Raw genomic sequence first — 12,612 nt, 5'->3', positions numbered from 1 at the left:
TAAACCTCAGACATACAAAAACTAGTGTAAAAATAATGCCCAGGATACAGGATTTTGTCAATTATTAAATAAAAAAGTTTCATAACTAAACCGGAATTTCTAAGGCGGGCAGATTGTACAGAGACAGAAAAATAAAATAAAAGTGGTTACTCTTCCATCACTGCCTTTAGGCAAATATTACCGTAAATTACCTGAAGATTTTGGCATCCGCAAGGAGCTGAAGATACTTACACGAAGCTCAACTCTGGCAGATTCCTTATGACCATTATTTTTTTTTCTTAAACCAAACCCAAACGGCAGGCTATTAAGCCCCGAATACAACACCGAACCCGGGAACTTCTGGAGTTCCCGCTGTCCGTTTAGGCTGTTCAGGAGAAGCAACACAGCGCCCCCTAGTGAGGACCAGTGGTATAGGGCACAAGTCAAAAGACGTTACCTCATGCCACGACACCCCCCGGGAAGGCTCCAGCACCGCTAGTTGTTCAAACAAAACTCTGCTGTTACTGAACACAGCCAGGGCTGAACATGGGTGTGACCTAAGCCTACTTTATAAAATAAATACCAAATTAATTTTATAATTCCCAAATAAAATTACTGTATCCTCTCCAAATAATCCCTGAGGTTATACTGTACAAGAGCGAAGAGGTATTTGCCAGCAGAGGAGCATTTTTAAATTCAACTTGTAGTGTGTGAATGCAATGAATACTAATTCACAGGCATGTTTCTGTCCTGGGTTGCTGATGGGTGCCACATCTGGGCATAGCTCTTCTCCCCCTGGGCCCCCCGTGCTCTCTGAGGGCCCCGGAGACTGCTGTGCCAGGCGGTGCACAGGCATGGAGGTGGTCACTGCCTCCGAGGCATTAGAGGCAAGGTGAAATTTTGATCACAGGTATTTACGACCATGAATTTGGGCTTCTTCACCTGAACTTTCCACTGACTTAGCTTGATCTGGTGTCACCTCTTCAGTAGGAGGGAGGCCAGGTCACTCAGGCAGCAGGAAGAAATTTTACTACTACATTTAAACAAGTATACATTAAATTCCCACCCAGCCTTTAACAGCAGCAAGTAAAGCATCTCTGGTTTAAATAAAAGTGCATTTAATGCCCGTGGTGGCTGCTGGGGCTGGCAGAGGACATCTGAGCAACACCACCTGTGTGGCTGTGATGTTGTCTCTAAAATATGAGTCCGTTCCTAGTGTGCAACACACCAATGTTACACACTGAGGGGAGATACTGAGGGTTACAGAGTTGTGTGAGCCTGGATGCCAGCAAACTAAGCTAGCACACCGCACTACAAACATTATATGCAAAATGTCATCATGCTTCCCCCGCCCGGAGAGCAGGTTCCTATAGATGACCGGCTACGCATTTGCATATCTATTACCTAACTTATGTTACTAGCATGCATGCTCTCTGAGGAAGGGTCTTTTAGTGGGCCTGGGTCTTTCCCTTAGAGAGTGTGATTTTTAGTATTATAATAAGGATAGTTCACTTTTAGAGCCATAAGAGCTGACTAATCAGAGTTTAGCATAAATGAGTTAGCCTAAGCATCCATGGCATATGGTGCGAAGATAGGGTGTTCTTTGTTCTGTCTCTCCCAAAGCTGACTCCCTTGATGAGAAGTCCCTGCGTTCATCATTCTTGACAACTCTAGAGGGTCAGCTGGATCTAAACTCTGTGCATGTATAGTTAAGCACTAAATCAGAGTTCAAATATTCGGGAGTTTTAGACAGTGACACAGAGGACAGGTTCACACAGGCCTGGCTCCCCAGCCAAAGGGAGGTGTCGCAGTTACCGGCCAGGAGACAGCCTTGCGAGAGCACCTTTATAACCCAAAGCCACTTGACGTGGCTTTTTTTGTGAGGACTCGGCACGGCAGGCCGCAGAACTCGGCACAGCTACCCTCTGCAGGCTCCGTAGGCCGCCCGCCTCAGCCGCCCGCCTCAGCCGCCCGCCTCAGCCGCCCGCCTCAGCCGCCCGCCTCAGCCGCCCGCCTCAGCCGCCCGCCTCAGCCGCCCGCCTCAGCCGCCCGCCTCAGCCGCCCGCCTCAGCCGCCCGCCTCAGCCGCCCGCCCTAGGGGCGGGGCTTAGGGGCGGGGCTGCCAGCGCGGCTCGGCGTTCCCATTGGCTGCCGGCGCGGCTCGGCGCCCCCATTGGCTGCCGCCCGTGGGGCGATGTGGGCCCAGGTGGTGCGGCGCGGGCTGCGGCCCCGTGGCGGCACTGATGGAGCCGGGGCTGGCGATGGCGGCGGACGGCGGGTGAGTGCGGGCGCGGCGGCGGGCAGCGGGCAGGGCATAGCGGGGGCGGGCGGCCGCGGCTAACGGAGCCCGTGTCCGGCAGGGCGGTGCGGCGGCGAGGCGGCCCGTGGCCCTCGGCGGCGGCCACGGCGCTGCCCGCCTGGCGGCTGCGCTGCGAGGGCGGCCGGCAGCGCTGGCGCTACTTGGGCGATGGTGACGGCGAGGACGGCGAGGCGGGCGGCGAGCGGCGGGCGCAGACGACGCTGGAGGAGCACAGCCTGGGGCTGGACACGGTGCGGGGCCGGGGCCGTGGCGGCGGCGGGGCCGGGGCCCGGGGGCTGAGGGCTGAGCCGCTGTCTCTCCGCAGGGCCGGGCGCTGCGGCCCCTGCCGGCGGCCGGCACGGCCCGGGAGGCTGCCCGCAAGGGGATGCGCTTCTACGCTGCGCTGCAGGCCGAGGACGGGCACTGGGCAGGCGACTACGGCGGGCCCCTCTTCCTCCTGCCGGGTAGGTGACACGGCCCCGTCCCTGAGAGGGGAGAGGGTGTCGCCTCTGGCTCCCCGTCAGAGCCAGCCCATCTCGTCCTCCAGGTCTCCTCATCGTGTGTCACACGGCCAAGATCCAGCTGCCGGCGGGGTTTCGGAAGGAGATGGTGCGCTACCTGCGCTCTGTGCAGCTCCCGGACGGAGGCTGGGGACTGTGAGTGGCAAAGATGGTTCCCTGAGTGATGGCCCCTCAGGGGTCCGGCACTGGGAGCGGCTGTCAGATCTGCCCGGGCCTGGGGAGTGGGGCTCAGCAGCTGTGACACCTGGGGGTGCTTGGACTCGCTCGTGTGGCGCGGCAGGTACTTTTGTCACAGAGATGCTGGAGCATCGAGTCTGGCTGCCTCTCCTGGGCTGGTAGGGTTTCCCCTTTCCCATGGTCCCCGCTGCATCCCACTTCACCCCAGCAAAGACAACCCTGAGCACTGGGTTGTGTCTTGCTAATGGCCGTGCTGTCTCTGTGTGTGTGTGTGTGTGTGTGGCAGGCATGTGGAAGACAAATCAACGGTGTTTGGCACAGCACTCAACTACGTAGCCCTGAGGATCCTGGGGGTCGGACCAGATGACCCTGATGTTGTGAGGGCCCGTGTCAACCTGCACAGCAAAGGTCAGCTCCCTTGTGCCCGGCGTAGCAGCTGTGGGGCTGGTACACTGCTCAGAGAGGTCTGGCCTGAGCTGAGGGCTGCGTGCAGCGTGGGGGCTGCCAGGCAGCGGAGGAACTGTTAATCTCGCTTGCCCTTGATGGCACCTGCGTTTTGAGTTAACAATGGGAAAGTGTGTTATGTTCTTCACTATTGCCTGCTTGCCCTTTCCTGGGATGTGTCCCAGCCTGAGCAGCTGGCTCTCAAACGTGGGGAGAAGTGGACCCTGCAATGGGGGAGAAAGCAGGGAGCTGGCAGGGTTGCATTAACTCTGAAAGCCAATATCAATCTCTGCAGGAGGTGCTGTGGGAATCCCTTCTTGGGGGAAGTTTTGGCTGGCTGTCTTGAATGTTTACAGCTGGGAAGGAATGAACACACTTCTCCCAGAGTTGTGGTACGTGCCCCCCTCAGATCTGGATGTTGGGGGGTGTTCTCAGCCTTTCCACCAGCCTTAATCCAGACCTTTTCCCAAGTACTGGTGTTTGCTGGGATAACTCTAGCTATGGCCTGCAGCTGGGGATGCTCAGGCTGCTTGTCAGCTGGGAGACCAGCAGCAAGGCCAGCCAGTGGGTGTGTAGCAGTGAATGCTGCACTGAAGGGAGATGCCAGAGCTCAGCCCTGTTAGGTTTTTACCCACAGGGTCCTTGATACTGGTGGCGGGTAGGGAGCTCACGGATGTATCTTCTGCTCTTGTGACTAGCCAGAACTGGGCCCTAGCAGGGCGGGACAGCCACATGTAAGGCTACTAGCTCTAACCCTAACCCTTACTGGTGCTCTCCGATTACTCAGAGGGCTGCTGGGTGTCAGAGGGGGAAAGTATATGACATTTTCCCTGGGGGGAATTGCAGACTGCACAGTACCAAGGGCTGCTGGTGCTTTGTCATCGAATGCACTTAACCATCACTCGGCCCCTGCCTTCAAAGTCGCGTGGGGAAGAGAAGGGCCCTTGCACTGACTTCTCCCCTGCCTCCTCTCTGAGCTCAGCATCCTCCCTGCCCTGTGTCTACTGGCCCTGGTGGGGAGGGAGCAGCCCTGTTGGGGATGATATGAGCATGGCCAGGCTGTGTGGATATTCCCTTCTTTTCTCCTGTAGCTGTACCAGCAGCAGCAGGCTTGGTACAGGGGATAGGGAAAGGCACACCCTGCTCTGGGCATTGTTTCTCTGTGCTGCCCTTGTGACCTTCACTGTTCCTCACAGTAGCACCTTCTCTGTTGCAAACAGGCTGCTTCCTACGTGGTTCCCAGCCCACCCGTCCCGGCTCTGGTGTCACTGCCGCCAGGTTTACCTCCCAATGAGCTACTGTTACGCCAGGCGTCTGTCAGCAGAAGAGGATGAGCTCATACAGAGCTTGCGGCAGGTAAGGAGCTGACCTTGCTGGGGCTCCCTGACAAGGATACGTGGCTCCCTGACTACTTGCTGTGCCAGCCATGTCGTTGTTCTGGCTTGCAAAGTGGCAGTTCTGATACCCGCGCAGTCTCTCTGTCCAGGCAGTGGAGGCAGCTTCCAGCAGTGAGCTGCCTCTGGGTGCTTGCTACCAGCTTGCCAGGCTGATGCCCTTTGTCTTGTGCCAGGAGCTGTATGTGCAAGACTACGCCAGCATAGACTGGCCAGCCCAGAGGAACAACGTGGCTGCCTGTGATGTGTACACCCCGCACAGCTGGCTGCTGGGGGTTGCCTATGGTGAGTGCGGTGTTGGCTGGGGCAGGAAGGCCCTTGGCATATGGGCCAGTGGTGGTGGAACTAAAGCTGCCTGGTACCATGGGGGCTCTTCAGGGTCCACTACCAGCTACTGATGTATGCCGTGGAGTTGGGATGGAGACATGGACTGTGTGATCCTTGGGCTTCTCCCTCCCTAAATACAGCATGGCCTTGTGCTCGGGTCCTCGAGCCACTCTGGGGTATAGCAGTTCCCATGCTTTCCTCAACTGGTCATCACGAGAGCAGTGGTGCGGCTTGCCACACCAAGTGAGTCTTGGCTGCACAGGGTGGATTTTTCATTGCATGTCCCTTTCTTCTCCTGCAGCTATCATGAATGTGTACGAAGCCCACCACAGCACTCGCCTGCGGCAGCGAGCCATTACAGAGCTGTATGACCACATCAAAGCTGATGACAGATTCACCAAGTGCATCAGCATTGGGCCGGTAAGACGGTTGCTGTCAGTCTTTTAAAAATCTTGCCCCTTGCTCTTTAGGGACCAACTTGTGGCCCCCCAGCCCTTTGTAATTGTGGTATGCAACCATAGTCTCCAGATCTTGCTCAGGCACAACTCCTGCTGCAGGATCCTAATGCTCAAGAGCTTAATGCTAACAGGGCACAGAAGGTGCAGAGGGCATGGGGCCAGCTGTGGCCCTGGTGAGGGGTGCCTCTTGTAGTCCAGGAAAATGGTCTGAGGGGAAGCTCTGAAGTAATCTCGTGGCACCTGCCTCATTCACTCAGCTATGCTGCGTGGTGCCACAGACGGAGCTGCTGGGATCAAGCCTGGGACCACCTCTAGATGGTTTTACGCTGGGTGGGAGGGGTGTGTGTCTCTGAGGCTGGAAGAAGCTGTATCCAGAGCAGTGACAGTGCTGGTCTCGGCAGATTTCCAAAACGATCAACATGCTGGTTCGCTGGTTTGTGGATGGGAAGAACTCCCCAGCTTTTCAAGAGCATGTTTCCAGGATCCCCGACTATCTCTGGTAAGGGCTGAGTGTGGTCCATCTGGCACAGCATAGGCTGTGATCCCTGTGGAGCGAGCACACCGTGTCTCCTGACCCGCTTCCTGGCATTCTCGCTGTGTCTGTGCTGCAGCACTGTGCTCTTTCCTCCCACAGGCTGGGCCTCGATGGCATGAAGATGCAGGTGAAGTGCTGTAGGAGTTCTGCTGTCACTGAGAGGAACTCTGGCATGCTGGGGCAGCCCGTGGGATAATGGGATAGCTTGTTCACCCTAGGCCTGAGCTCCTGGTATCTTGCCTTTGGTGCCTGGTGGCCTTGTCTATCTCACTGCCACTTTGCCTGGCTGTGCCAGGAGTGAGTAGTGTCTGTCCTGCTAGTTTGCCTCTCTGTGGCTGTGAGCTGAGGGGGCAGCTCTAGGCCTTCATTGTCTTCATTCCCATTGTTCCTGGATGAAGGGAAGGAGAAAGCCTGGCCCTGGATATTGCATGTGGACTGAGCTGTGCTTCTCTCACAGTCACTGTGTTCCTCTGCTCCTTATCACTAGCCACCTCTCCTGTCTTGGCAGAGCAGGCTGAAGCAGCTGTCTCATTTCCTATACCCTTGCTGACCCTGAGCTGCTGCATCTGTCCCCTCTATGCCAGCACATTAGCCATCATGCTGGGTAACCTAAAACTGAGATGCAGGGCGCTAGTGGGGGTATTGCAGGGGCGATATGCTGTCCCATAGACCCCACAGCTGGGTCAGGCTGCTGCCAGCACTGGCCCCTCACTATCTGCTTTCTCTGTTCCAGGGCACAAATGGATCCCAGCTCTGGGATACTGCCTTTGCCATCCAAGCCTTCCTGGAGGTAACGCACCCCTCAGTGCTACGTGCCATCTTGGGAAAATGGTCTCTCCTGCTGCGTCCCTGAATACCAGCAGCTCCTGCTGTGCATTCCCTCAGACCTCTGCTGTGCCAGTTCTGGCATTGCATTGTATGACTGAGCCTGGCAAACACATGACCTCTCAGAGCCCACCTCAGCTGTGGTAGGCAGGGTGCCCAGCACAGCTGGTACGGCCCACTTTTGCCAGCTGATTTTGAAGCAGGAGGCCACAGCACCAGCTGAGTCCAGTTAGACTTCCCAGTTGCTGCAGTCTTGTAAAACCCTGGCCCTTCCTCCTTGCTCTGTTTGGCCTCAGAGTGTTGCCGTTTGGCAGGGACAGCGTGCAGGTTCTCCTGCTTTCCCGCACTGGGGCAGAGACCGCTATGGTGGGCGTGCTTTTTGGAGGGCAGTGTGATTTGTGATTACCCTGGTAAGCCCCTAACCTGGTCGTGCAAATAGCTCTCTCAGCAATGCTGGCAACAGTTGTGGGTTCAGCTCTCACTGTAGGGGTTTGTAATGGAGACAGTAAATGAAGTATGAGTGCAAACTTACAGAAAGGGCTATATGAAGGGCCAGGCATTAACGGCACCTAGATCAGCAGGCCAGGAAGATTCCCGCACATCCTCTTCTTGAGGGGCATGTTTGGTGGCCCCAACTTCTTGCTGACTGTGCACATCTGTTTCTAGGCGGAAGCCCAGAAGATTCCTGAATTCACATCCTGCCTCCAAAACGCTTATGAGTTCCTCCGGTTCACCCAGGTGAGTGGAGCCAGTTGGTGGTGTCTCACACACGCTGGCTATGCAGACTTGGCTGCTTCTCGGAGTCCTGTTGGATGCATCTGTTGCCTTCTGAAGAGCTCTTCTGAAGGGCCAGATTAGCAAAGTCCTAGGGACAGCCTCCTGTTTTCTGCTCCCTGTTGCTGGGAGCCATCTTTGCAGCTTGGAGAGGACCTTGGCCAGGCCCAGGTTTGGGTTGGCTACCTGGGTTAAGAGAGACTGGAAAACTCAGAGCTTAGACTTCTCTGCCCTTCGTTCTCTCTGGTGCCCACACATTTGAGGCACCCTTCTGGGAAACCCAGACTCCTTGGCTAGTGACTATGAACTCCACTCCTACTGGCTGGGTTGGTGGCTCAAGGTGGGGGTCACCATCACCAGCAGCTTGGTGCAGATGCAGTTATAGGTCTTGCTCATGGTGCTGCTAATGGGAGCATTAAAAGCAGGTGGCTCCCTGACAGGAAAGCACCCAAAGAGGGGACTTTCAACGTTTGCTAAAAGGCCAAAATGTGCTTTCTCTTCAGCACTCCCTGCTCCAGAGCTGACCTCTTTCCTTGTCCGCCTCTCTCAAGTAAGAGACAGGTAGTGCCAGTCCCACATGGTTCTGCATCTGCAATGGTTTCCAGCGCGTGGTCCTGCAGCCAGGCACCTCCAGCCTGCCCTGACTTGTTTCTTGTCTTCTCCAGATCCCAGAGAACCCACCTGACTACCAGAAATATTATCGCCATATGAACAAGGTACAATGGCTAGAACTGGTCTCTGAAGGATGTGCAAACGGGGCAGGGATTTGGGCAGAGGGGGTGGGAATGAGGGGCAGCACCTCCCCCTACTTACAAGAAGTGAGCAGGGGAAGGTGCTGAGCCCTCCTGACCCCTTTCCAGGGTGGCTTCCCCTTCAGCACCCGAGACTGTGGCTGGATCGTGGCAGACTGCACAGCAGAGGGACTGAAGTCAGTGATGCTGCTGCAGGAGAAGTGCCCCTTCATAGCCAAGCTTGTGCCCCCTGAGCGCCTCTTTGATGCAGTGAATGTGGTAAGTGCTGCAAAAATTAGGGCTAGGGGAAATGTGGGCAGCTAAACTGAGCTAAGATAGGAGAGGTCAAGGCCTGACAAGTTGTTAGATCTGCTATTACTAAGCTAGTACGAGGCCTGTGGCCTGGTATGGCAACACCATATTTACTATGATACAGGGCTACATATGTGTTGTAATGTGATGGTCCAGGTTGGGCCTGTTGATGTGGTTTGGGACCTGGGTTGTCTGCCAGCCCCACCGACTTCTGGGTCTGAGTTTGTCCTCACACCTGGCTTGCGGCCAGACTGGGGTGGTGCTGCTTGTGAGCCAGCCTCAACCCCTCTCTCTGCTTGTCTGGGCAGTTGCTGAGCATGAGGAACTCCGATGGAGGCTTTGCTACATATGAAACCAAACGAGGAGGACACTTACTGGAGTTGCTGAATCCCTCGGAGGTGTTTGGTAAGGGGAGTTGTATGGGGCTGGTCACCCTGTGCACTGTGAAGGGACACAGTGGCCTGGCCTCGCTGTGCCCAGCGGGTGCCTGGTGCTGCCCCCGGCCCCTCTGTAGGATAAGGGTGCCCTGGGTCCAAGGGAGGGGTTGGCAGTGTGTGGCTCAGGGGCTCCCCAGCTGAGAGGCTGATATCCTTCACCTGTTGGTAGGCGACATCATGATCGACTACACCTACGTGGAGTGCACGTCAGCTGTCATGCAGGCACTGAGACACTTCCAGAGTGAGTTCCCTGAGCACAGAGCCCCAGAGATCAGGTGAGGCACTGAGGTGAGAATCGGGTATGGGAGAGGACAGGCTGCAGTGTCCCGTACTGCCTGCTCTGGGCTCCTGGCACAGTCCCTGCTGAGTCTTGTCAGGGGGCTTGCCTGGATTTCTGCATTGGCATGAAGCAGCCTCTGCAGAGGCCCTCGGTGTGTGCGCAGCTGGGATGCTGGTGACTTCTCCAAACCAGAGCCCCCCACAAGAGGCTGGGGCCCAACCTCTCTCAAGGAGCAGGGCATCGGCTGTTTGGGACCAGACTGGGGAAACTGGGGGAGATCTGCCTGCCTCTTAGCAGTTGCCTTGATCTTGCAGGCAGTTGTAGGCTGGGTCCCCTGCTTGCATGCTGGCATGAGAGCACCCAACTGGTGCATGATTTGACTCTGAGATCCTGAACAGTGTGGTTGCCTGTCTGCAGCATGCTCTTGCCTCTTAAGCCTTCTAATATTGGGACCCATCAAAGCCTCAGAGGGACTGGTGGATGCCCTTGATGAAGCAGCCACTGAATTTGAGCTGCTTCTGAAGTAGGTGTCTCTCCTCCTGACCAGGGAGACTCTGCAGAAGGGCCTGGACTTCTGTCGCAAGAAGCAGCGAGCTGATGGGTCGTGGGAAGGGTAAGCGGTGTTCCTGGTGCCCAGTTTTCCTCTGGGTGCCCCAGTGTGAGAGGGACCATGATGGCAAGCATTCCTGGCTGGCAGGATCTGTGGGAAGGGGCAAGAAGGGGCTGATCCTCCTGTAGCTCCGGTTCTTTGCTCTCCTTTCCTCTCCCTCCTGCCTAGGTGAGGCAAGCACCTTGTGCATTGCACAAGACTCGGACAACCCCTGGGGGTTAGGGTGGCTCCAGCTCCACTGGTTCCAGAGTGTCTGCTGACACCTGAGTGAGCTGGGAGCAGGTGCTGGTGGGACTGGGCATGGTTGCACCATAAGGGACGTCAGGCTCTGTGCCTGGCTCTGCTCTTCCTGTGAACATGGCCACGTGCCATCCTGCCTCCACGTGGGGCCTCGTACCCTTGACAATACCACTCTCCTCTTCCTTCCAGGAGCTGGGGGGTTTGTTTCACCTACGGCACCTGGTTTGGTCTGGAGGCGTTCGCCAGTATGCAGCACACATACCGCAACGGGTGAGGAGGGGCTGTCTGGTTCCCCTACCCCTGCCTGCTTCTTGGGCCAGGGCAAGACTCCGTGGTGGGGCTGGGTGGATGCCCTGGATGCACATGGGCTCTCCTGCCCCGGGTGCTGCTCCTCCCAGATCCTTGGCCCTGCAATAATATCCAGGGTGCTGGCTGCCCGAGAGCCTCAGTCTCTTGGGGGCCATCCCAGCTGTGGGCAGGGCAGAGCACAGCTCCTGTTTGCCGCTGGGAAACGTGGGTGTGCAAAGGCTCCCTGTCCCCAGCCCTGTCTGGTTCTCTGCCCCATCCGTGCAGGGTTGCATGCCGAGAGGTGGCCCAGGCCTGCCAGTTCCTCCTCTCCAAGCAGATGGCAGATGGTGGCTGGGGAGAAGACTTCGAGTCCTGCGAGCAGCGCACATATGTGCAGAGTGCCACGTCGCAGATCCACAACACGTGTTGGGCCCTGCTGGGACTCATGGCTGTCAGGTAGGAGCAGCCCTCACCTCTTCCCCTCGCCTGGCCCTGGGTGCTCGGTGAGGTGGGGAATGTAGGCTGGGTTGTGTGGCGGGGCTGGTGCGGGCCGTGCACCCAACCATGTTTGTTCGTGACCTTGCTGGTCACAAGCCTCCTGCAATGAGGGACTGGCCTGCACAGTGCTCCACAGGCCAGCGGAGCTTGTAATGCCGGGTGAGGGGGAGCCGGTGCAAAGCAAAGGTCTGGATCACAACCACAGGCCTCCAGCCTGGGAAAATATTGCTGTATTCATGTCTGGTGTCCTGGGGTTGTGGGGGGCCTTCCCAAAGCTCTCGGCGTGCCTGGGACACGCTCGGGGCAGCCTGAAGGTTGGGCTCCCTGAGCGGATGGATGATGGTTTGGGCAAGAGTGCTCACATCTGCCTCGTGCTTTGCAGGTACCCTGACGTCAGCGTGCTGGAAAGGGGCATCAAAGTGCTGATTGATAAGCAGCTGCCCAACGGGGACTGGCCTCAGGTACATCTTTCCTCTGGTCTTTCCAAGGGGTTCCCTGGTGTTGCAGATGTCCTGGGCATTGTGCAGCCATTGCAGTCATGTGCTTTCCCTTACCTGGAAAGGAAGCCATATGTGGCTTTTGGTGGGGGACTTCGGGAAGGCAATGAGCTCAACACCGCACCCTGGACACACTGTGGTGCCCTGTCACCCATACCATCTTGCTCTCTTTCTCTCTCTCTCAGGAGAATATTGCTGGGGTATTCAACAAGTCGTGCGCTATCAGCTATACTGCCTACCGCAATGTCTTCCCCATCTGGACGCTGGGGCGTTTCTGCCGGCTGCATCCCAGCCATCCTCTTGCTGGGCAGCTGCAATTCGGATCCTCGTCTGGGGCTGTGGAGACTCTGCCAGAGGCCTTGTCTGCCTGAACCCAGGCCACTGCAGAGGCCGTGGCCTCTGACTTGTAGTAGGTATGGGTTGCTGCATGGGCCCTGGGGGCGTTTGCTGCTCAGTGCTGATCTTAACACTGCCTCTGCCAGGGAGGAGTGCTGCCGTGGTGCTGTAGGTCCTCTGCTTTCTGTTGAAACATTTCTAAAAATTTACTCTTAAAGGTTTTTCCCAGATATATCCTTCCTCATGGGACAGGGAGTGAAGTGCCTTTTTAGAACAGTTTAGTGATCCGAGAAGAGAAAGCTGCCGAGCTGTGTTGTATTACGTATCTAGACAGACTCTCTCAGCCTGGGCAGAGCAAGGCTGCCTTTACCTTCCCCTCGTGCTGTGGAGGCTGGTTGTCTGCAGCAAGAGTGGGATCTGGGCCTCCCCCATGCCCAGCATGGTGATGGGGTGCGCTGCACAGGCCCTGCTGAGCCAGCCTGGGTGCTGTGGGTGCCAGCGACTGCCTTTGAAGTGCTCTCTGCTCTGAAGCCCTGGCAGGGGAAGGGCACCTGTCCTCTCCCCCAGACAGATGGGAAAGACAAGTGTTTGGCTCAGTTTCCTTGGCATTCTATCCCCTAGATGGTGGCACCTGGCTTCCCAGAGCCTCAC

General features: G+C 56.8%; 1 protein-coding gene across 1 annotated transcript; it reads left to right on the top strand.

The window, feature by feature from the left end:
* Positions 1 to 2,181: 2,181 nt before the first annotated feature.
* On the top strand, positions 2,182 to 12,127 carry LSS (lanosterol synthase). The gene is made up of 22 exons (XM_056350294.1): positions 2,182 to 2,256; positions 2,339 to 2,528; positions 2,603 to 2,741; positions 2,825 to 2,933; positions 3,262 to 3,383; positions 3,715 to 3,811; positions 4,640 to 4,775; positions 4,990 to 5,098; positions 5,442 to 5,560; positions 6,000 to 6,097; positions 6,233 to 6,260; positions 6,867 to 6,923; positions 7,625 to 7,696; positions 8,398 to 8,448; positions 8,593 to 8,742; positions 9,084 to 9,180; positions 9,382 to 9,487; positions 10,040 to 10,105; positions 10,532 to 10,612; positions 10,916 to 11,086; positions 11,511 to 11,589; positions 11,811 to 12,127. The coding sequence occupies exons 1-22, from the start codon at positions 2,222 to 2,224 to the stop codon at positions 11,994 to 11,996; spliced, it is 2,298 nt and encodes a 765-aa protein (XP_056206269.1). The 5' UTR covers positions 2,182 to 2,221; the 3' UTR covers positions 11,997 to 12,127.
* Positions 12,128 to 12,612: the final 485 nt, after the last annotated feature.

This window comes from Falco biarmicus, chromosome 8 (assembly GCF_023638135.1).
Source record: "Falco biarmicus isolate bFalBia1 chromosome 8, bFalBia1.pri, whole genome shotgun sequence".
Lineage (NCBI taxonomy): Eukaryota > Metazoa > Chordata > Aves > Falconiformes > Falconidae > Falco > Falco biarmicus.
The sequence above is the reverse complement of the archived record's forward strand: the minus strand, read 5'-3'. Positions and strand labels throughout refer to the sequence as shown.

Bases quoted from the DNA above. Each gene is read 5' to 3' on its own strand.
- LSS (XM_056350294.1), top strand. From the start codon at position 2,222: ATGGAGCCGGGGCTGGCGATGGCGGCGGACGGCGG. The intron at 6,924-7,624 runs GTAACGCACCCC...ATCTGTTTCTAG, and splicing joins CCATCCAAGCCTTCCTGGAG to GCGGAAGCCCAGAAGATTCC. The intron at 9,181-9,381 runs GTAAGGGGAGTT...ACCTGTTGGTAG, and splicing joins GAATCCCTCGGAGGTGTTTG to GCGACATCATGATCGACTAC.